At 43.5% G+C, this 22,164-nt stretch overlaps 1 protein-coding gene across 1 annotated transcript in view; it reads right to left on the minus strand.

Moving 5' to 3' along the window:
• Nucleotides 1–22,164, minus strand: part of TMCO4 (transmembrane and coiled-coil domains 4) — an 80,533-nt gene that overhangs the window by 17,552 nt on the left and 40,817 nt on the right. Inside the window, exons 12-13 of the mRNA XM_038376387.2 lie at nucleotides 16,130–16,247; nucleotides 13,215–13,332 (exon numbers count right to left, since the gene is read on the minus strand). Of these exons, the coding sequence (XP_038232315.2) occupies nucleotides 13,215–13,332; nucleotides 16,130–16,247 (236 nt within the window). The remainder of the gene's footprint in view (nucleotides 1–13,214; nucleotides 13,333–16,129; nucleotides 16,248–22,164) is intronic.

Raw genomic sequence — 22,164 nt, forward strand, 5'->3', positions numbered from 1 at the left:
AAATTCAAAGATGCCAGGAAAGAAGAGGAAATTGGTAACTTCAGCAGGTCTATTTGAAGCTGCCTTCTTCAATCTCTTCATCTGCAGCTGGACCATAATAACCAGCTTCACAGCCACTGCCACTCCACCAGCATCTGAAATTCCGCTCAAGAGGAGATTCATCAATTCTACTGTCACATCTGCTTGTCCTGAACACCTTTTCATGGGCTCTGGATTGCATTTCCCTTGACTCTCAATGTGTCAAAGAAAATTCTAAGACAGAAATGATTGCAGATAGTGATAAGCGGAAAGCAGATGGTGGTTGCCAGTCTGCCAGTGGCTCTCAGAAAAAGTTATTGGAGTTCCAGAAGATATACTTTCTCCTGGCAGGGTCACACATAAAAACTCCCTTCAGAACCATCAGACATTTAGAATCCAAACGGCCCCGTTTCCACTCCCTTCTTTACAGTAAGAAGCACTTCCAGGAGGAAGCTGCGTTATTTCAGCAGAATTTCATGACACCAGATTTAGAATGCATTTGCTGTTTCTATGACCCTCTCCATTTACAGGGGTTTCTAACTCATCTGCTTTAAACTTGCACCACGCTAAAATTTGGAAAGCAGAGGGTCAGCCTGGATTCCACATAGTTTTTCTATAAGTAGCTCAAACAGTCAAGATCTGTAACAGTCAAAGAATGAATAGCTAGCGGGTTTAAAAAAAAATCACTATGCATTAAAAACAGCTTCATTTCACTTCTGAAATGTTGCTATTTTGTCCTTTGTGTGAATTGCTGCTTTTTGCTATGGCTGGTAACTGTAATGATCAGATAATGAGCTTGCCTTTCTCTAGTGCCTGTCATACAAATGAATCCCTTCATGTGTTACAAATTTCGTACTGTGCGTACACGTTGCCCTCCACTGATATGCAGCCGCCTCTGGGGTGAAAGGCAGCATAGCTAAATCTGCACACACCACTTGTGATTACAGCTACATGGAATCATAGAGTTTAAGGCTGGAAGGGATCACTAGATCATCGACTCTGACCTCCTGGATATCACAGGCCACCAACACCACCCAGCACCCGCACACTAAACCCAACAACCAAAATTAGACCAAAGTATTAGAGCCCACCAGTGACTAGACTGTTATGGGCCACAGGAGAGAGAACAGGAAGGATTAACATGCACTAGTGCGGGAGTCCTCACAATGGAAGGGACAGAATTAAGTGAGATGAACCCACATAATCCTGGCAAGTAACCTGTACCCACATGCTGTGGACGAAGATGAAACCTGCCTGAGTGTCACTGCCTATCTGACCTGGGAGAAAATTCCTTCTCTACCCACATGTGGTGGATCAGTTAGACCCTGACCATGAGAGCAGGATCAGCCAGCCAAGGACCTGAATGAGAGAATTGCTTGGCGCCACCTCAGAGCCCTTGGCCACCCCACCTGATGTCCGGTTGCTAGCCATGGCCACCCGACTCTTCAGAGGAAGACCATAAAAGAAACAAATCAGAATACATGGTGGGTGGTGGTAGTGGGGTAGTGAATACCTTCCTGATCCCAGCTGGTGGCTGGCTGAAACCCTGAAGCCTGAGTTTTCAGGAACATAAAACAGAAACCAGAACTGAGCTCCAAGGCGGCTGAACCCTGCCCTCTACCATCATAAACAACCCTGTCATACAATCCCACTCATAAATTTATCCAGCTCCCTCTTGATACTAATTAAGTTGTTTACCCCCACAACTCCCACGAGGAAGCTGTTCCAAAATCTCACCCCCCCATGGTTAGAAACAGTCTTCTAATTTCCAGCCTGAATTTATCCATGGCCAGTTTATATCCATTTGTTCATGTGTCTACAGATCAGTCCTTCTACCTACTTGTTTGCTTCATCCATAGAGCCCTGTGCAGATACAAAATTTGTATCTGCATCCACACCGCAAAAAAGGTCCACGGATATCCACAGCCGTGGATTCGGCTATCTGTGGATATAAAGTGGATGGATACCTGTGGATTTCCAGGGATCTATTCATCTCCCTGTTTTAGATGGTAAGCTCTCAGGGGTAGAGACGGTCACTTACTAGAGGTCTGTGCAATGGCTAGCATGATGAGGCTCAATACAGTGGAGTCCTCTAAGCCCTACCACAATATAAACTATAAATACAACAACTCTACACAATGGTTTAGGAGAAGAACTGAGGAATTCCATACACAGTTGAAATTCCTGGGGGAACTGTAAGCGAACAGAATATAATTATCCAAGCTGGAATTTGACCAGGAGACCGTAAGCATCAGGCCCTCAGTTTTACATCTCACTTCCAGCAACCCAGCACCCATAGGATTACTCTGGGGACATCAACAGTGACTCAGAGAGAGGAGTACCACTGCTGTTAGTCATCAACGCCATTACTGACTGCACAAGGATTTCCCTCAGCTTTTATCCTACTGGGCTTGATTCTGCTTGGCTTGTAAACTCTGATGAGATTACCATTTGAGGTAACAGGAATTCAGAGGTTAATAAGAAGTGCTAACTTTTCCACGGTACTTTATCTACATTATGAGCATCAATAACACGTTACAGTACAACTGTAAAACCTCAAACATGGCTGGAAACTATGTGATGGGTGAAATAGTAGAAAACACGGTGTGTTTTCTACTTCATTAACCACTTTTAATTGGCTTTAAAATCTGAATTTTCTTTTCATACGTTGACATAAGAAAATACAGTAGAAAGGAAATGAAACCCAAATGGAAATACTTTGTTGCAATACAGTTAATGTAAACACAAGACAAAAATATCCAGGCAACATACAACGTGCTCTGTCCTTAAAAGCACCTTGCTGTGACTCTGATGGGGCCTGATGCTGCTGTCCTTATTCAGGGAAGACTCCCATTGATTTCGCTGGGAGTTTTGCCCAGATGGACTCATAGACTTTCCGGTCAGAAGGGACCATCATGATCACAGACTTCATGATCTGGACAATTGTTTGTAACATTAATAACTGTGTGACGATCTCAGTGATTCCTATATACTGCGAGCCCAGTCAGGGACAGAGTCTGAGCCTTCGGGATCTACTAGGAGGGTTTGTCTCAAATGCAATGTTCTCTAACATTTAAAACATCTCCAATGGGTGACCAAGATGATGCAAACTGTTTTGCTGTAGGGAAGAGAACCCATGCTCCTGTAGCACATCGATACCGTTCCTGGTTACTTAGCTGAGAATCTCAGTTGGGAAACTGCATACTTTGGATTGTGTTGGTTATTTAAAATAGGACACTCCCCTGCCCCCGCTTTCTCTCTTTCAAAATAATTTCCGCAGCATTTTGTGGCTGGTGCTAAGCTGACAGCCCTGGGACAGACTGTGGGGAAACAGCAGCGTAAGCTTCCCTTAAATTCCAAGCCACGTCCTGCCCCTAACCAATGTGCCTCGTTCATGACCTGCGTGGATCACCTCTAAGGGGAAAAAGGGCAATTAAGTCCACATTCTCATTAAACCTTTGGCATATCCACTGAGGATGCCAGCAAATTTGATGGGTTTTTTTTGCTATACAAAATCTTATCCTTGAGGAGCAGGACAAACCAATTCACTCACATAGTTCACTGAACAGCTGTAGTTAAGGCTAGTCTGTTGTCAGTGCACAATTTGAGCTCTGTATGTCTATTAGTTATTTTAATTTCTTGACAAATCTATGGAAGGGAACAAGGATGCTTAAGCTGTTGGATTCTCCTTTGACATGTGGCTGTGGATCTCTCTCTAGTCCAACAAGTTCTGATGAAAAACCGCTCCCCTTTCCAGATGGCGTTGAACAGATTCAGAAGATGCTTGGAAGTCTACAAATGGACCAACAATTATCTAATAAGGCCTCTGTAACTCAGATAACTCAGGCTTAGTGCATTACAGTATTGGCAGCAAGATACTGATAATTAACATGCCACAGCACTTTCTACAAGAGCAAGGGCGTTAATACCAGCGTCCTACAAATGCCGAGTCCAGTATTTACTTTACACTTCCCTAAATTGTCCTGACATTTTCAAACGGATGCAGTAGTATCTTTCACTTTCTGTCCTACACTGCTGTGAAATGCTTGTTAAACAGCTTCTACCTCTCATCCAGAGGTGGCTGCAGGCTAGTGGCAGGGGAAGTGCTTGAGGATCCTGTAGGTTCAGGGCTCCTAGTTATTAGCTTGGCTGCTGTTGTACTAAAGAGCCTCTAAGGAAATGTGGCCATACAGTATTTCTCTATTCTGAAGCTTGTCGAAGGGATGAAAGAATAAGTGGTGTGACGACTGTTGGTAAAGAAGCTTTGTTATTTCCAAGAGCTTAATCAGATGGAAAATTAGCTAGAGTGAGTTGCTCAACAGATAAAGCTCAGACATGCCAACTCCCTGCAAGCTTGAATCGAAGCTGTGACACTAACAACCTTTGTTTACAAGTTAGTGGAGAGGCTGGCTCATTTTGCTCCTTCAGGTCTGGTTATCTGATGGCTTCAGCAGCTGGCCTCCGCCCCGGTAGCCCTGGGGCCTGCCCTGAAGCAGTCAGTTCCAAGTGGTGGGACTGAACAGGGAAGAGTGACGAGAGAGGGTGGTTTTCTATACAAAATAGTCTGAAGAGGCACATCTGCAGCTGGTATGCGAGAGCCTGTGTCTCTTGTCTTGAAGCTCCAGATTTTGACCATCTAGCAAGCACAGCTCACAATGAGGAATTTCAGGGCGGAAAATTGGTAGCTGTGTGGGAGGAAAGGGCCACCTGGGGGAGGAGAAGACAAAAGAGGCAGTTTGCCCTGAGCCCCGGTTTGAGAGGGCCCTGAAACAGAGTGGCATTGTGACCTGAAATGCAGGGTGTCAGCACCACGCAGGTTGAGCTCAGATGACCCTCCGTGGGCCAAACCTGAGCAATGCTGAAAGCCTGCATGCCAGGTTGCAACACCAAGAACAGGGAGCCAGGCACAGGCCCACGGGACAAGAGCTGTTACTGCCAGGTGACTGAGGGTGGGCTTGCTCTCCAACCCCTCTACCAGGGGCCTCCCTTCCTTTTTGGAAGGGGGGGCTGCTCAGTTTCAGATTGTGCTGCAGGCACCCAAAAAACTCCGTGCAGCCCTGAGAGTGAGTGACTGGGGGGGGGGGAGATAGGGCTGTTTAGACCTATTCCTGTGAAATGTAACCACAAGTCTATTCTCTTTTGAGAACCCGTGAGAGCTGGCACTCCCCTGAAACAGAACTGAAGCTGGACTCAAAGTTGACATTACAGGGACTTCATTAAATTTTCCTGGTGATATTTTTTGCCCTGGTCCCTTCCCCTCCCACATCACCACCAAAAAAGTGGTGGTTTTAGCTGCTTTTACTTACTGCAGTGTGATAGAATCTCTGCAAGTTCCTATCCAGGGAAATGTTTAGCTTCTGATTGAATCAAGTTCCCTTTCTTGCTTTTCTTCTTTGATTGTACTCATTCCTGTCATACCTGCCTAAGGCAGCATGGCTCATCTGAAACAAGTCATTCCACCTGGGAGCAACAAGACCAGGCAACCCACTTCCATGCTCAGTCCCCAGGGTCCTTAATAAACTTAAATTTCAGCACCAGAATTCATTCTTTGCTGCAAGTTTTGGGCCCACGATAAGAACACCGTTTAATGCATCTTTGAGGAAAAGCCTGAATCACACAAGTGCCAAATCAATAGATTGTTAGAACACTGTCTTTTTTGTCTGTTTACTGCATCCAAAGAGCCCACACAGGTGGTGAACCAGGCTGCCCTGGAATCACTCGAGACGCCAGTAACAAGGCATCACTTCTAAGAAAGGTTTTGGAGGGCAAGAACGGGAATTCCATTTTAATCATGACTCTCACAGATCTGGCATTTCACTGCTCAGTTTCAGCAGCAGAGAAAAGAGCAAGTTAAAAAAGGTCTGTAACTATCTCAAGGGGAAAAGCCACAGCTATGGTGATATCTGGTGCAGCATATTCCAAACAGAGCTCTTTTATTCAGCCTTTTCTTACTTCTCCAATTTTATGGGAACATCGGAGTGTAAAACAGGTCACAAAATCTCATCACTACATCTTATTGCAAAGAAGAGTAAATCAGTGCTTTTAAAATGGTCTTAAATAACAGAGTAATAATAATTAGCTGGTCTGACATGCTTTCAGTCTTCAAAGCACATTAATTGGGGGGAGGGATAGCTCAGTGGTTTGAGCAATGGCTTGCTAAACCCAGGGTTGTGAGTTCAATCCTTGAGGGGGCCATCTAGGGATCTGGGGCAAAAATTGGGGATTGGTCCTGCTTTGAGCAGGGGGTTGGACTAGATGATCTCCTGAGGTCCCTTCCAACCCTGATATTCTATGATTCTATGATTCTAATCATTGATGAATCTTTATGACCTTCCTTTGATGGCAGTATTATATCATCCATTTTACAGATGGGGAAACTAAGGCACACAAAGGGGAAGTGACTTGCTCCAGGCTGCAGTGGGAATTAGTCCCAGTACTGGGATTAGAACTCAGGACTAGCTGGCTCCCAGCGTGGTGCTCAGACAACACCTCTTTCTATTTTGCTATTACAATGGTAATTAAGGCTACGATTCCATCATGGAGTCATGTATTACATGATTTTAAGAGATATCTGTGAGTTCCCCTTTCATCCCCGGGCAGTGGGCTTGAGTTTCGGCTTCAGGCCCGGGAGGCAGGGCTCGGGCCTTGACGTCAGCCCTGGGCGGCAGGGCTCGGAGAGGGAGTGCCTCCTCTATTCCCCGACTCACTTCAGTGGGTTACCCAGCTTGTGGGTCAGTGTCAACGCCTCTGTGATACACAATACATTGCCGAGACCATACCCTGATTTTGTACATTTTTACCATGACCGTTCCGTGAATTTTGCCTAATTTTACTGTGAAAAAATTATATCCATAATGATATTTAACAAACAGCAGTAGAGTCCATTGAGTAGCATACTGGACTGGGACTCAGGAGACTAGGGTTTTATTACTGGTTCTGCCACTGACCTGCTATATAACCATAGGCAAGTCACATCACCGCTCCGTGCCTCAGTTTCCCCTCACACCCTTAGTCTTGTCTTGTCTATTAACCCTTTAAAACTCTTCAGGGTAGAGACAGTCTCTTTTCCTGTGTATGTACAGTGGTTAGCACAATGGGGTCCTGATCTCAATTGGGCATTCTATGTGCTACCTTAAGAGAAATTAATAATAATCATCAATATCATCTAGGAAGGTGACATCTGAATGATAAAGAGTAGGGCTAAGAGAATTCAGCTGCCATTTGAATGCATGGGAAAGTAGGGAATTTCAAGATCAATGCAAGTCCTAATCGTGGCTAAAGGTCTTTAAACTGTATATAACAGATATTTTACAACTGGCCCAAAGTGGAAATTGGGGTTTGCTTATATGGGTATGTAAAGCAGAAATTAAACTCTGTAGCCCTGGTTAATCTGTGATTCCTTTATTGGGGTGGTATATGAAGAGAGTTATGCATAGCCCTTCTCCCACTTTTGACAATACGGCAGACCTAACTTCCTGAACCTTTCATGAAGTTCATCACTAGACCTACAGATCTACTTTCATGCCTGTAAATTCATCTCAGATTTTGGTTACATTAAAATTGCCTAAAGAAACCTAAGCGAATGCCTGTAACTTCCAAGCCCACACGAAAAGCATTTTACTTACGTTCAGACTCTTAACAACATTTCTTCGATATTCAGATACTAATGTAAAATGTAATCTCCAGCATCCCACTTGAACAAACAGCAATCAGCCTAATATGTTACAACTCAATTACTTCCTCAGTTTCAGTTACTGTCAAATAAATCTGCTGAACCAATCAGTCTCATTGTAAGCGCTCAGGAAGCTTTATAACTTCGTTTGCTGAGTGGGAGGACATTTTGCTAGTTTCCTCACTGACAGATTTAGAGAAATGAGGCCTTAAAAGTTTGGAGGAGAATGAAAGGAGAGGGCCCTGGCATGACAAATGGAAACTGTAAAGCAGACCATACTAATCAAAACAGACACAGGCTAAATACCTTGGGCCCTGATTCTCATGTACACGAAGGCCCTTTATATATCCCTTATATACCGTGCACTTTGAGACTCCTTTACATTGCCACAAACACAAGAATCAGGCCCCTTGGACTCCCACTCCCCCTCCAGATTGAAAAGACAACTCTAATTATTGTGCACAGTTTCGAAGTCTGAAAGGACCCGCAGGGAGAAATGGCCCTCACCATAGATAAACTGTGAGATGGCTTGAACATGAAGGGTGGTAGAACGAATTTTGCATGAAGCACCTTCCTGAAGTCCATACTTTGCTCCTTGATAACCTCCCTTCCTTCCCTGTCCCATGGCCTTGTGTCACCATAACTAGAAATCTGAAACCCATCCAATGCTGGAACCTGCAGAAGTTGCTGCTGGCGCGACACAGGGGACTCCTGCCCTCACCAGACGGAGAGCTCGCCACTGCAAAGCACTCCCAGCCTCCTCCAGAATTCTGTCATTTATATTTTCACGTAGTTTCTTTACAGGATCCCGAGGCGCTTTGAAAGAGGGCGGGACAGAAATGTGAAATGACCAACGGCCTGAAGGGCTCGGTTCAGAGCCTGCTTCACGTGCTAAGAAAGCAGGTAACGAGGGAACCCATCGTTATTCTACTCTAAAGCAGCGAGAGCTTAATATAAAAGCACAACCAGCTTCTATGATGATTAATATATGATGATGATGAGGATCAATTGTACTTTCTTATGCTCTCAAGACCCATCACAGTGGGCTCTGCAATCACCTCAGTGGGCCAAGTCCCTGCAAACTTAGGCAAATGCTCTGATTTGCTGTGCTGCATTAATGTAGGTGTTTTATTATTTCACGGTTTCTCTCAAACCGGTCTATTTATTTTCAAGTACCTAGAGCTAAAATTGACTACCAGGGCAACTGTGGGGAGATAATGCCACAGCAAGTTGCAATAAGCAACCTGTTCCACTGAAACAGGCACCCACGTTGTTTTAAGAAACATCTAATACCTTGATTTTAAGCTGCGTTGTCTGCATAAAAGGAATTGAAATTGCAGCTCAGTCTTTCCTGCTAGGTTAGACTGAATGTCCAGCATTAGATCACTTGCATTGTACTGGGCTAGCATTATGTGACCTGCTGCTATTCCCATACCCCTGGAACTTTATGAGAATGAGATGTGGAGATACCAGTCAGCCACATTTCAAACAAAGCAACCGTCTAACCTACAGTGACACTGAACTTTTTTCATGGATCCGAGTCAGGAAATCTTTAAGGAATTCAGCTAGTCCAAGATACTAGTTCACTAGTAGAATCATAGATTCTACTACTAATGAGTAGACTCTAGTACTAATAATAGATTCTAGTACTAATGAGGCTCTTTAATACTTGTTCAAACATCCACACTTGCAGAAAGGGTGTTTTGATTTTGTATCTTATAAGAAAGAGCTGAATTTATTGCACTCGATTAAGTAGTAAAGTGCCTTGTTAGCACTACACTTCTAGCATTCTGTTGAGAACATCTCTATATACCTTTATGCTACTCTATTTCATTGCATTTGCAGTGCAAACAATCTTTGCTTTCATGCCATTTGTTAAAGCACTGGTTTCTGAAGCTTTTCTTAACAGGCCCCATATAACATACTGTTTTCCTGTCTCCTAGAGCTCTGTTTTTTTTCAGGACTGCTCCTCTTTTCCATGCTTTTCAGTAAGGTTAGGCAAAGCTGGTCTATCATGGAAGCGGCAGGCCTCTCGGAGATGACAACAGTGTTGGGATTCTCTATTGGATACACGCAGTGTGTACACAGGTGCGTAATGGTGGAAGAGTGGTGAACCGGCGCTTGGGCCACTCATTTAGCCTAAATGTGCACACGGCTTCTTCAGCAAAAGCAGGTAGGCTACTGGGAGTCAGTCCCAGCGGTGTCTGCCGCACTCCATATGCTTTGGAAGTTTAGTAAGTATAAAACGAACAGACAAGGGCTCTTCAGGGAAAAGCAAGAGACAGGAGGACATTAAGGGTATGGCTACTCTAGAAACGGTACAATGGCACAGCTGCAGCATTGTGGTGCTGTAGTGTGGACACTTACTACAGCGACAGAAGGGGTGCTTCCATCATTGCAATAAATCCGCCTCTCTGAGAGGGGGGTTGCTAAGTTGATAGAAAAATTCTTTTGCCGACCTAGTGGGGTCTACACCAGGGCTTATATCACCTTAACTATGTCACACAGGGGTTTATATGCTTCTAAGAGCCTCTGTTAACCCAGTCCCTTCTAGGCTGTCCACACTTTGTTCTGGGACATCTCTACTTTATCTACACCTCATCAGTCCTGCATTTTTCCAGCAATGGGATCAGCAATGTTCAGTCAGTATGAATTAAATGAGTGGGTAACAGCTGAATAGTTGCAGGCTTGATGTGTTTGCGCATCATAAAATGTGAAACTGATCACATGCTTAAGACACTTTCTGGTTCCAGAGCAATGCTACGAGAGTAATCTGTGCCAGTTTGCAGGTGGTGCTCAGAAGAGGTCACAGTTTGAGAAGTGACAGAGGAAGCAGTCTGGATTACACAGTGTCTGTTATTAGATTTGTTTTCACAGGTCTGTCAAGCATCCCGAAAGGCCGGGGGAGAAAAACAGCTCAGTTATAGTAGATTGTGATCCCAAGATTGCTGTGAATGTGTGTGAGGAAGCTGTGTTCTTCCTGATTATCTGAAGCATGTTGATAAACTGGAGAAGGGTCAAAGAAGAGCCATGAGAATGATTAAAGGGTTGAAAACATGCCTTACAGTGATAGACTCAAGGAGCCTAAATCTATTTAGCTTAACAAAGGGAAGGTTAAGGGGTGACTTGATCACAATCTATACGTACCTACCGTGGGGAATACACATTTGATAATGGGCTCATAAATCTAACAGAAAAAAGTTTAACAAAATCCAGTGACTGGAAATTGAAGCTAGACAAATTCAGACTGGAAATAAGGTGTACATTTTTAACAGTGAGGGTAATTAACCATTGGAACAATTTACCCAGGGTGGTGGTGGACACTCCATCACTGGCTATTTTTTAAGTCAAGACTGCATGTTTTTCTAAAAGATCTGCTCTTGTTTAACAGGAATTAATTTAGGGAAGTCCTATGGCCTGTGTTATACAGGAGGTCAGACTAGATGATCGCTGTGATCCTTTCTGACCTTATTATCTATGAATCCGCAGAGGAGGTCACATGGAGGAAAGGGAAGGCATCTATGTCATTAGATTGCTTAGGGCAACCGAGCTGAATAGTGTTGAAGATATTACACCCCTAACAGCAGCTTAGCATTAACAACACTAAACAGCTTTGGGAAATCTAATTTATGCCTAATCTACAGGACAGAACTCAGAAACCTGCTCTGTTCCCTGGAAACTCAGAATCCAACTACTAAGCCACAACTGTGACCTAGCCCTAGAAATTCAAGGCCATCAAACCAGCCACAAATATTGCTGAGCTCTGTAACTCCAAACTCAAATCCAGCCGTACTATTGCAACCGTGAACCTGACAAGCCAGCTGGATGAACTGAGGCACAAGGCCAAATGACTTGCTCAAGACCATCAAAAGCTCCAGCTAGATGAGACTGCAGGTTCTTCTTGGTCCTATTCATAGCGGTGCTTGAATTATGAGACACAAAGTAGGGGGGCTCTGCAACTTTGCAGATGTTCCCTTCTTGGGCTAGGCTGCTGTGCATGGACCCCAAGAGTACTAGTAGTTTGCAAGCAGTCTCTGACCATATTGGAAACTAAATGGCAAAAACATAGTTAATGTAGAGTTAAGGATGCCCGGTGATAGTTTGCATCCTTCCACAATGTCAGGTTCAGCAAAACTCAAACTTCTGTGAACCAGGAAATACAAAGTTAAGATAACTTGCTGTTGGCAATAGCTCCTGGGAATTATCTGCAGGCACTCCAACTACGTCCACTGTCTTAGCGTAGCTGTACTGAATAGTGGACGAATAAGCTGGAGCAGCTTGGAAGAGCTGTGATTATGAGATGAAGAGATCTGGAGATCAGTTTGAGGAGCCTCATAGAGCTGTGATTGTGATATGAGGAGATCAGGATCTGAATCCCCTGTGTGTGTCATCAAAGCAAAGAGGTGCTTTATATGCTGAGTCTGCATCATTTCATTACAGATTTGTGTAGGTTGTGTAAGTAACAGGGTACTAGCGTCTTCATGCCATGGGGAATGTGAGTAGTGAGGTGGGATATGAAAGCAGTTTATGGGTTTAATGGTGGGTAGGTGAAAGCAGATATTTTGGTGGTAACCTGTGTGCAAGTACAAAGGGGCTGTATGAGAATATGAAGCGGTTGTTCAATTTTACAAGTGTGGTATTCTGTTGGGGAGTAGGCTCAGGCCATGTTTATACTACCAATTGACGCTGACGCACCATACCGTAGCCACTTCCTACATTGACAGAAGGGGTTTTTCCATTGATATCGTTAATCGGGCTCTCTGAGAGGTGGTAGATAGGTTCAGGGAAGAATTCTTTCATTGACATAGCCATGTCTACATTTGGGTTACGTCAACCTAACTATGGCACTCAGTTTTTAAGCGTAGATCAAGTTTCAGCAGGGGCGCTGGAACAACTTTTATAGTGGGGGTGCTGATGATGGAAACTGTGTATTTGATGTTTGTTATTAGTACTTCAAGCCAGAGGTTGCGGCAGCACTCCCGGCATCTTTAGTTCCGGCACCTCTAGTTCCAGCACCACTGGGCCTCAGTGTTTGAGTTTAGGACAAGTGCAGATAGAACACCAGGCCACACTGTCTTTCTTAAAGTGAGGCCATTCCTGTAGGATCTGATGGGATAAAAATCCTATTTTCTCCAATGCAGGATGTTACAGAATTTTTTTAAAAAGCAACAATAGAAACAAAATAGTCCCTACAACATTAAATAACATTCAGGTTCTAGCTTCCATTAGGCGTCGGTCCAGACCTAAGGCTTACCTGACATGGAGTTTATGGTAAAGTCATGGGGTCGCAAGGTTTGTGCACTTATGGAGGGAAGAATAGAGACTACACAAAGTTATTCACTCTTCTTAGGCTTGATCTATACTTAAAAATTATATTGACCTAATTACATCACCCAGGGTTGTGAAAAATATTGTGCTTTAAGTGTCCCTGGTGTAGACGCGGCGAGGTGGACGGAAGATGAGCACAAGGCTATGACCAGTAAGGACGGAGTGAAATACTAAGGAAATGAAGAGGGCTACTCACTACAGATGAAAGATCCATATTAACCATCCTTCTGTCATCCAGGCTGACTGGCTGAAGGCCTGCAACCTTGAGCTGAGCAGAGGAAGTCCGGTAGACAAAACTCAGCAGCCAGTCTCCCCTAGGAGGAAAATGAAACAGAAGTATTAATAAGCCTTCCTGGAAGACTGATAAAATGCATGAAGACATTCAGGGAACATAGGAAAAGATAGAGATGACAGGACCAGGCAGATATCCAGACCAGACTGAAATATCATGCTGGATAAAACAATTGGGGTATAACTGTAAAAATTTTAGGAGTAATCCTGACTCACATGAGTAGCCTCACTGAGTTCACCAGGACTACTCCTATGAGTAGAGGCTTCCGGATCAAGTCCTTTAAAATTATTTCAGATTCACAGGGAGACAGTGTTGCACCCAGCTATTGGACAATCTTCTTGCAATATGTTAGCACGTAGAAGTTTGCCGCTTGTAGCTTCTGTAAACGTGTACAGCACAGGCACTGTGGCTGCTGACATATATGCAATTTATAAAGAAATTTAGGATCATTCTGGATTAAAGGTGCTGTAAAAATGTAAGGTTTTAATAGCAGAAGTAGCAAGATCATGCTTCCATTATTGGGTGGTGGGGCAGAGATGGCATGGTTAGTCTCAAGATTACATAAAATGACTACACACTGTACCCTTTGGCACTTGGAAAAGGTGAAATTCTCCCCAGTGCAGAGAACTGGCACAAAGCCTGTACATCACTTACATCCAGTTGAGCTCAATGATGAAGGCTTAAGTGGGACTGCAGTGGTGTACAAAACCTTGTGCTGACCTTCTGCACAGGTGAATTTTACTCTAAGAGCTACCACTTCCAGCTGTTCCTGTTCACTCACCACTGTCCTTGACTATCAGATGTCAATAAAGCCCACATGGAGCTATGTAAAATATGTGCAACACTCCCGAGGCCACATGAAATTCACTTGGTTTTGTATTTGTTGCTAATTCGTTACTCAGATCAGGTTGTCTGAAAGGTCTAGCCATGCAAACTTGGCTTGATTTATGGTATTACAGGGAGATTGCAGGACATTGGTAGTTCGGCTGATACGAAATCCAGTGTAGCAATTTCAACTGACTTTCACTTTGAGATGTTGGGGTCATTCAAACGTCAGTGTTGAGAGGTGTGAACTGCCGTGAACTGAAACTCAAGTAAATGGGCCTGATTCTGATCTCATACCCGTTTTACACCAATGTAAGTTCACAAACTTCTGTGAAGTTACTCCTGATCCACCACCCTCTGGCTCAATATTTATGCAAACACCAAGGCAGGAAACCACCACATCTCCAGACCCATGTGAATGTCTTAGAGGAAATAACATATTTCCCTGATTCATGTTTCAGATTCTCTCACCGAAATCCTCCCTATAGCTCTCCAATTAGCATCTCACATCACCCTTCATGTGGACCTGGTGCTCCTCACCTACAGCATCCCATGGGATTTTAGAGATTAAATGTACTAGGATATTTATCTGAAATCTCATCGCCTGCTCACTCCTGTTTGTGTGCAACTGAGCTGTAATTTATTAACCACTGTTTGTTGAACAGTCGAAATATGGGCTGCCAAAGTAAAGAGACTAACTTGAATTATACACATGTAGCCTGTTTTATTTCAGTAGCTCAGTCAAGCTCTGAAATGATAACAAGATTCTCTCTCTTATATTACAGGAAATGAATATACTAGGCTTTCTGCACTGAAATAAGTAGAGATTGTCTTGCAGTTCTGGGATGATCTATAGTCAGTTCAGTAAATTCAGTTATACGTGTAAATTGCTAATCATTAATGGCTTCCTGGAGGAAAACAGAAACATGCCCTAGAAACTACTCTACAGGAGACAGCAGTTGCTTTTTCTACTGTGTTACAAGAAGAAATGCAGTAATTTGCATAAACAGCCTGCATCTCTGAAACCTCAGCGATACAAAATTAACAAAAGCAGCATCTCTCACCTTAGCCATATGGATGGGAGTAATGAAGATTTCTTGTTTTAATCTCAAGTGCTTGTGATTTTAATTTCTCTCTTCTGATTGTTTTAAGGTATGTAAAATAATAGAATATATTTGATATTAACACACACCTCTCTCTGCATATACTTATTTGTAGATAAATGTGCATCATCGTTAAGGTTTTGACAATTAGGTGCTTTAACATATGTTAAAAACAAGTAATTCCACGAATTAACTCTCAGGCCTGGTTGACCCTAAACATTAGATCAACCCAAGCTATATTGCTCAAGGCCGTTGATCCAACCACCACTGTGGATGCAGCTAGGCTGATGGAAAAATTCTTCTGTTGACCTAGCTACTGCCTCTCAAGAGGGTGGATTACGTACAATCGATGGAAAAACCCCTTGTCGACATAGGAAGCGTCTACCTTGCAGTGCTACAGCAGCGCAACTGCAGTCCTGTAGCAGTGCTGCTGTAGTGTAGACATACCTCCTGTGAATTTAAGAGCTGGATTCTCATTTACACCTTGGCACCACTCTGACAGTCTTAAGGGGCCTTAGAGTGGATGTAAATTACATTTACACCTTGTGTGAGGCCCCTTTACACTGCCAGAGTGTTGTAAAGCAGCCTTAAATATAAATGAAATACAGTTCCCAAATACTAAGTCCTTTATATGCATAGGCTTCCAGTCTAAGGTTCACCATAAATAGTAAATACCTAATCAAAGCCCAAGACAGAACAGCCTTATGTTGCCTCCTGAAGACTTTCAAATCCAAGTAATGGACGCAATGACTTCTAAAGAAAATGGTTCTTTACTGAGAGCTCCTTAATACTTCAGTCTTTGGGTCTGTCAAAATGTTCAAAAGCAATAAATAAAAGATCCACTAACAGTGACCCAGACATAATGAGATGCCGGGTTGTGCATGTACAGACCTGCAATAGCCATTTATGATCCTGCCCGACACCACCTTTGTGAAAGCTTTCCAGTACTTGGCTTCTCCTTCCACTGGAGCTCCAAGCAGGACCACATCCTCGATGATCCCCTCACAGTCTATAAAGATGGGAACAGCCCCCCACAAGACAAAGGGTGTTACTTGGATTTGGAAGGCAGCTCAGAAAATGCATCTATGTACGATACAGACAAATGAGAATTGCCCTCCGAGCAGGTATAGCACAAGATTCCTCCCACACTGCCAATCAGTAGAGTTGGTATGAGATTGGTATTGCTTCACATTATATGGAATGAGGGGCCAAGTGAGACCACTGAAACAAATGTATAATTAAGTTCAATAAACCTGAAAGTTGCTAATGCATCTGTCCATTGAATGCACGGCAACAGAGCCAACACCATGGCAACAGAATTCCTAGTGGTAATTCTCAATCAACAGTTCTGAAGCAGTTTAGCTCTTCATACTCTCTGGGTACAATCTGCTCAAAAGGTGTGTTGAGTCTGATCAAAATTAACGCTCCTCTTTTATTCTTAGTGGACAAACTGCACCTAAGGAATTCCAGTAGGAGCTAGCGATGGAATGAGAAAGATTGGGCAGCACTTCTGTGCTTTTCAATAAAAATGTTTTTAAAAAAATAGGTGCTACAATACATTCACTATTACCAGGACAGAGCTCCACAAGGCAGTTTCAGTCTGGGGATGGGACACAAAGATTCTGGTTTTTAGTTCACCTTCCAGAGCACCCCAGGTTAGAGAAAGTTGAAATCAATTCCTAATAAGCAAACTAAAATCCAAACGTGTGCATGCGCGCATATTAGGTCTATGGAAACAACAGATATAAATGTTTGATTACATAGTATACATCAAAATAGAAGATGCCATTTTAACAATTGACTCTCTGTTTATGTAGAGTTGTGACAAAGGGACAGTAAAGTGCCTTCCAATATACTAATTGTTGATATGACTGGGAATTCCATCTTTCGACTGGAGTCCCATATATATTATTATTATTAATTTGTATTGTAGTAGCACTTAGGAGCCCCAATCATGGACCAGAACCCTATCGTGCTAGGTACTGTACAAACACAGAACAAAAAGACAGTCCCTGCGCTGAAGAGCTTATTCTGCCAAAACCAGAATCTTGACCTTTGGAAAGCGCAGCTCAGCATACGTGGGTTTTGGTCATTTTCAGGAGAGTGTACCTGGTTTGTAGAATAGGGGGTTGGGATTATGAGGTAATAAATGTGAAAGCAATTACAAACCACGTCAAGTCATGGCTAAGGAGACGCTGCCTGGATAGATTTTTAATCAATGCCATTGATTTCCTTTCTCTAACAGCAGTAAAACCCGGCGCTCCCTGCAGAGAAGCATTATTCTACACTGTTTAACTATGATGTAAATTCCAACCCCCGATGACAATCTGAAATGTGTTCTGTTGGTTTTATTTCTTACTTATAAAGCAAATTTCACACAAATAATAATAAAAAAAGAACAGTGATTCGATTTTGTTAGCTTAACTCGATAGGCAATGAGACTACTGCTTTCACAGTAAACGGGTAATGAAAAAAACAGAGCCATGTGGACAGGGCAATAATTCTAGCCAGGATAATAAAGTCCATGTCTCTAGCGTAAGGTCAATTGAAAGAGCAAGAATAAGCAGCTCATATATCAGGCTCCTGAAGATTGGAGCTAACCACTGGAAGGTTTGGTTTCTTTCCTTCCCTTGCACTATTCAGTTCCTGTTTGAAATGAAGATGCTCAATCCTGGCTGTGTATTCATTTCTTTTGAATGACTGTGGAGGAAGAGGGACGCTTAAGATCACTGATCTGCATGGTTACTACCATGCTAGTTAATTATACCTATCCCATGGGCTACAAATTGTTTATATGGATAAGGAATAATAAAGCTCACGTGCACAGGGAAAAGAAAAATTAATGATTCTAGATAATACGAGAAAAGAAAAGATTCTACCGCAGTCAACCCCCCTTGGGAATAATACATTTCACAGCCTCCTTCTGCCTCTGACTCATGAACATCATTAATTCTGGCAGGATGTGTAAAAAGAAAAAAAAGGCTTTTATTCCACTTGGCCAACTTCTTAGTAGATAAGACACAATTCTGTATTGGGATTCGATAGGAGAGTAATGGGGCAAGGATTGGCAATTCCCATTGCCTGTTTGCTACTAAAAAGGGTTTTTGCGATGAAAGCAGCTGTATTTGCTTGTTGTGAGGCAATAACTGCCAACTGACAGGCAAATAATCTTGGAAAAGGCCCATGCGATGCACTCTGAGCCTGGGGCTAGGACCAGTCTCTGGGAGCAGGGAGAGATATTGCCATGTTCCCAGGTCTGGAAGTGTTACACACACAGGGAACTAGTGTACCGTTCTGGTGAAATCCACCCCTCTGTAGAGGGGAAAGTACAAGACATATGCATCACTTAGGTGCTACTTAAAACTTCAAAACAGTGGACATGAGCTCAGGCTCTGAAGCCCACCCCCTCCCTAGGCTTCAGAGCTTGAGCTCCAGCCTGAATCACAACTTCAAAGCGCTGGCTACACAGCTATTTTTAGAGCACCACCATGAGCCCAGCTAGTCTGAGTCTCTTGACTGGGGCTGGGAGGCTCACCCCTGTGGGCTGTGTAGACGTACCCATTGACTTAGGTGGGATTTAAGCTCTCCAGTGGGATTTAAGACAAGCACATAAATAAGTGCTGTCCTGAACTGAGGTCTAGATGAGCCAAACAGCGTCAGCAGTGGATGTCTGTCAGGTGATTTGCTTTCTGATGACATCTTAGAAGCCAAGGTCGTGTCTGCTCTCTGGTGCCTTAACAATCCTATGCCCTTAAAGGTTTTGCCTTGACAGGGGTTCGTCCAGGTATCTTTGGGCAGTATTTCCCCTCTTCACCACTGTTGGGCACTGTTTGGAATGCTGGTTCTCTGCACTGCAGTGTTGCTGTAACTTATAGTTTGTGAAGCTCATTGGGCTCCTCAGAATGATATACATGCGAGGAATTATTTACAAGTATTACTACTATTTGTAAAAACTACCCATTTAATGCGAACTGGCAAATCTGCCTAGCAAAGTAACATAACTAGTAAGCTGAAACAAAACGTTTGAAATGGCTACTCAAAAATATCATTTATTTTAACTTGAGTCCCCAGAGAATGCACAGGTACCATTTTCCATCCCGGAGCACCACAGGCTTGCCATACCGGACCAGATCAGCAGTTCACACAGGTAGCTTACCCCATCTCTGATAGTAGCTAGCATCAGAGCTTTCAGAGAAAGGCACAAAAGCCCCATGATGGACAATTATGCAATAACCTGCCCAATGAATGAAGTTCCTCCTAAACCCAAGCCATCTTGGCTTATGTTCTGAAGTACTAGGGCTGAGATACATCATCAATTTTTACCCTCCCTAGTTTAACTGTGGATATACTTATTAATCATCTAGGAACATAGGAACCGCCATACAAGATTAGAACCGTGGTCTTTTTAGTCAAGTATCCTGTCACTGATAGCGGCCAGTACCAGATGTATGTGCATAATTCTTCTTTTACTCCCATGAAGCTTCTGACTTCAAATATCAACCTGGGCAGTTCCACAAGTTAATGAAGCATTCTGCAGCTAAGTATTTCCTTTATCAGTTTTTAATTGTTTGTCTTTTTGTTTCATTGGACAGCTCTTGATCTTGTTTTAAGAGAAAGGGTTATTAGGACCTCTGGACTGACCTCCTCTCTATGCCATTTTAATATACTTCCACCATGCCGCATCTCATTTACCCCCATTGTATGGTTGTCACAATCTTTTTAATGTCTCCTGATATGGACGTCTTTTGCGTCTATGAATTTTCATCACTGTCCTCTGAAGCTCTTTACAACCCTTCACACACATTCTATTTCTATACTGTCAGGAAACTGCCACTAAGATTGTATACAAAAAGGCCCGCAAGATTGGGCCTTGTACTTATTATGTATGCGTCTTTAGAGTCCAGACCCAGATATCCCAGGTGGCTGCTCCATTCCTTCTGTGGCTTGCTTCTGGAATGTGCACTGGAAGGATGCATTGGCAATCTGCACTAAACACATTGCTTTTAGTCCCACAAACAGCTCAGCTTTCATAATTCAGTTAAAGGACTGAAAAATCAACGTGCTGTGGGGGGCTGCTACAAGATGTATTTATGATGCTCAGATTTCTTTAGAATGGCAAATAACCAGAGAGCTACTCTGAAACCTAATGATTCCCTTTCACTTGTTACTTAGCTATAGTGCTGTGCAGTCTCATTGAGAGAGACTGCAGGGCTATTAATGGCTAATGAAAGCCTCAAAACATTACGGCCCTGACATTTTCAGGCACTGAGGAGAAAAGAGTAAATCTGGGGCCAGATACAGAACTCAGTTCTACCAGGGTAAATTCAGAGTGATTCTAATCAAGTCACTAGGATACAGTCTGGTTCTAGTTTGCAAATTAATTCCAATTCAGCAGTCTCTCGTTGGAGTCTGTTTTTGAAGCTTTTTTGTTGAAGTATAGCCACTCTTAGGTCTGTGATCGAGTGACCAGAGAGATTGAAGTGTTCTCCAACTGGTTTTTGAATGTTATAATTCTTGACGTCTGATTTGTGTCCATTCATTCTTTTACGTAGAGACTGTCCAGTTTGGCCAATGTACATGGCAGAGGGGCATTGCTGGCACATGATGGCATATATCACATTGGTAGATGCGCAGGTGAAGGAGCCTCTGATAGTGTGGCTGATGTGATTAGGCCCTATGATGGTATCCCCTGAATAGATATGTGGACAGAGTTGGCAACGGGCTTTGTTGCAAGGATAGGTTCCTGGGTTAGTGGTTCTGTTGTGTGGTGTGTGGTTGCTGGTGAGTATTTGCTTCAGATTGGGGGGCTGTCTGTAAGCAAGGACTGGTCTATCTCCCAAGATCCGAGAGAGCGATGGCTCGTCCTTCAGGATAGGTTGTAGATCCTTGATGATGCGTTGGAGGGGTTTTAGTTGGGGGCTGAAGGTGATGGCTAGTGGCGTTCTGTTGTTTTCTTTGTTGGGCCTGTCCTGTAGTAGGTGACTTCTGGGTACTCTTCTGGCTCTGTCAATCTGTTTCTTCACTTCAGCAGGTGGGTACTGTAGTTGTAGGAATGCATGATAGAGATCTTGTAGGTGTCTGTCTCTGTCTGAGGGGTTGGAGCAAATGCGGTTATATCGTAGCGCTTGGCTGTAGACAATGGATCGAGTGGTATGATCTGGATGAAAGCTAGAGGCATGTAGGTAGGAATAGCGGTCAGTAGGTTTCCGATATAGGGTGGTGTTTATGTGACCATCGCTTATTAGCACCGTAGTGTCCAGGAAGTGGATCTCTTGTGTGGACTGGTCCAGGCTGAGGTTGATGGTGGGATGGAAATTGTTGAAATCATGGTGGAATTCCTCAAGAGCTTCTTTTCCATGGGTCCAGATGATGAAGATGTCATCAATGTAGCGCAAGTAGAGTAGGGGCATTAGGGAACGAGAGCTGAGGAAGCGTTGTTCTAAGTCAGCCATAAAAATGTTGGCATACTGTGGGGCCATGCGGGTACCCATCGCAGTGCCGCTGATTTGAAGGTATACATTGTCACCAAATGTGAAATAGTTATGGGTCAGGACAAAGTCACAAAGTTCTGCCACCAGGTTAGCCGTGACAGTATCGGGGATACTGTTCCTGACGGCTTGTAGTCCATCTTTGTGTGGAATATTGGTGTAGAGGGCTTCTACATCCATAGTGGCTAGGATGGTGTTTTTAGGAAGATCACCAATGGACTGTAGTTTCCTCAGGAAATCGGTGGTGTCTCGAAGATAGCTGGGAGTGCTGGTAACGAAGGGCCTGAGGAGGGAGTCTACATAGCCAGACAATCCTGCTGTCAGGGTGCCAATGCCTGAGATGATGGGGTGTCCAGGATTTCCAGGTTTATGGATCTTGGGTAGCAGATAGAATACCCCAGGTCCTGGCTCCAGGGGTGTGTCTGTGCGGATTTGTTC

The sequence above is a fragment of the Dermochelys coriacea genome, chromosome 18, assembly GCF_009764565.3.
Source record: "Dermochelys coriacea isolate rDerCor1 chromosome 18, rDerCor1.pri.v4, whole genome shotgun sequence".
NCBI lineage: Eukaryota > Metazoa > Chordata > Testudines > Dermochelyidae > Dermochelys > Dermochelys coriacea.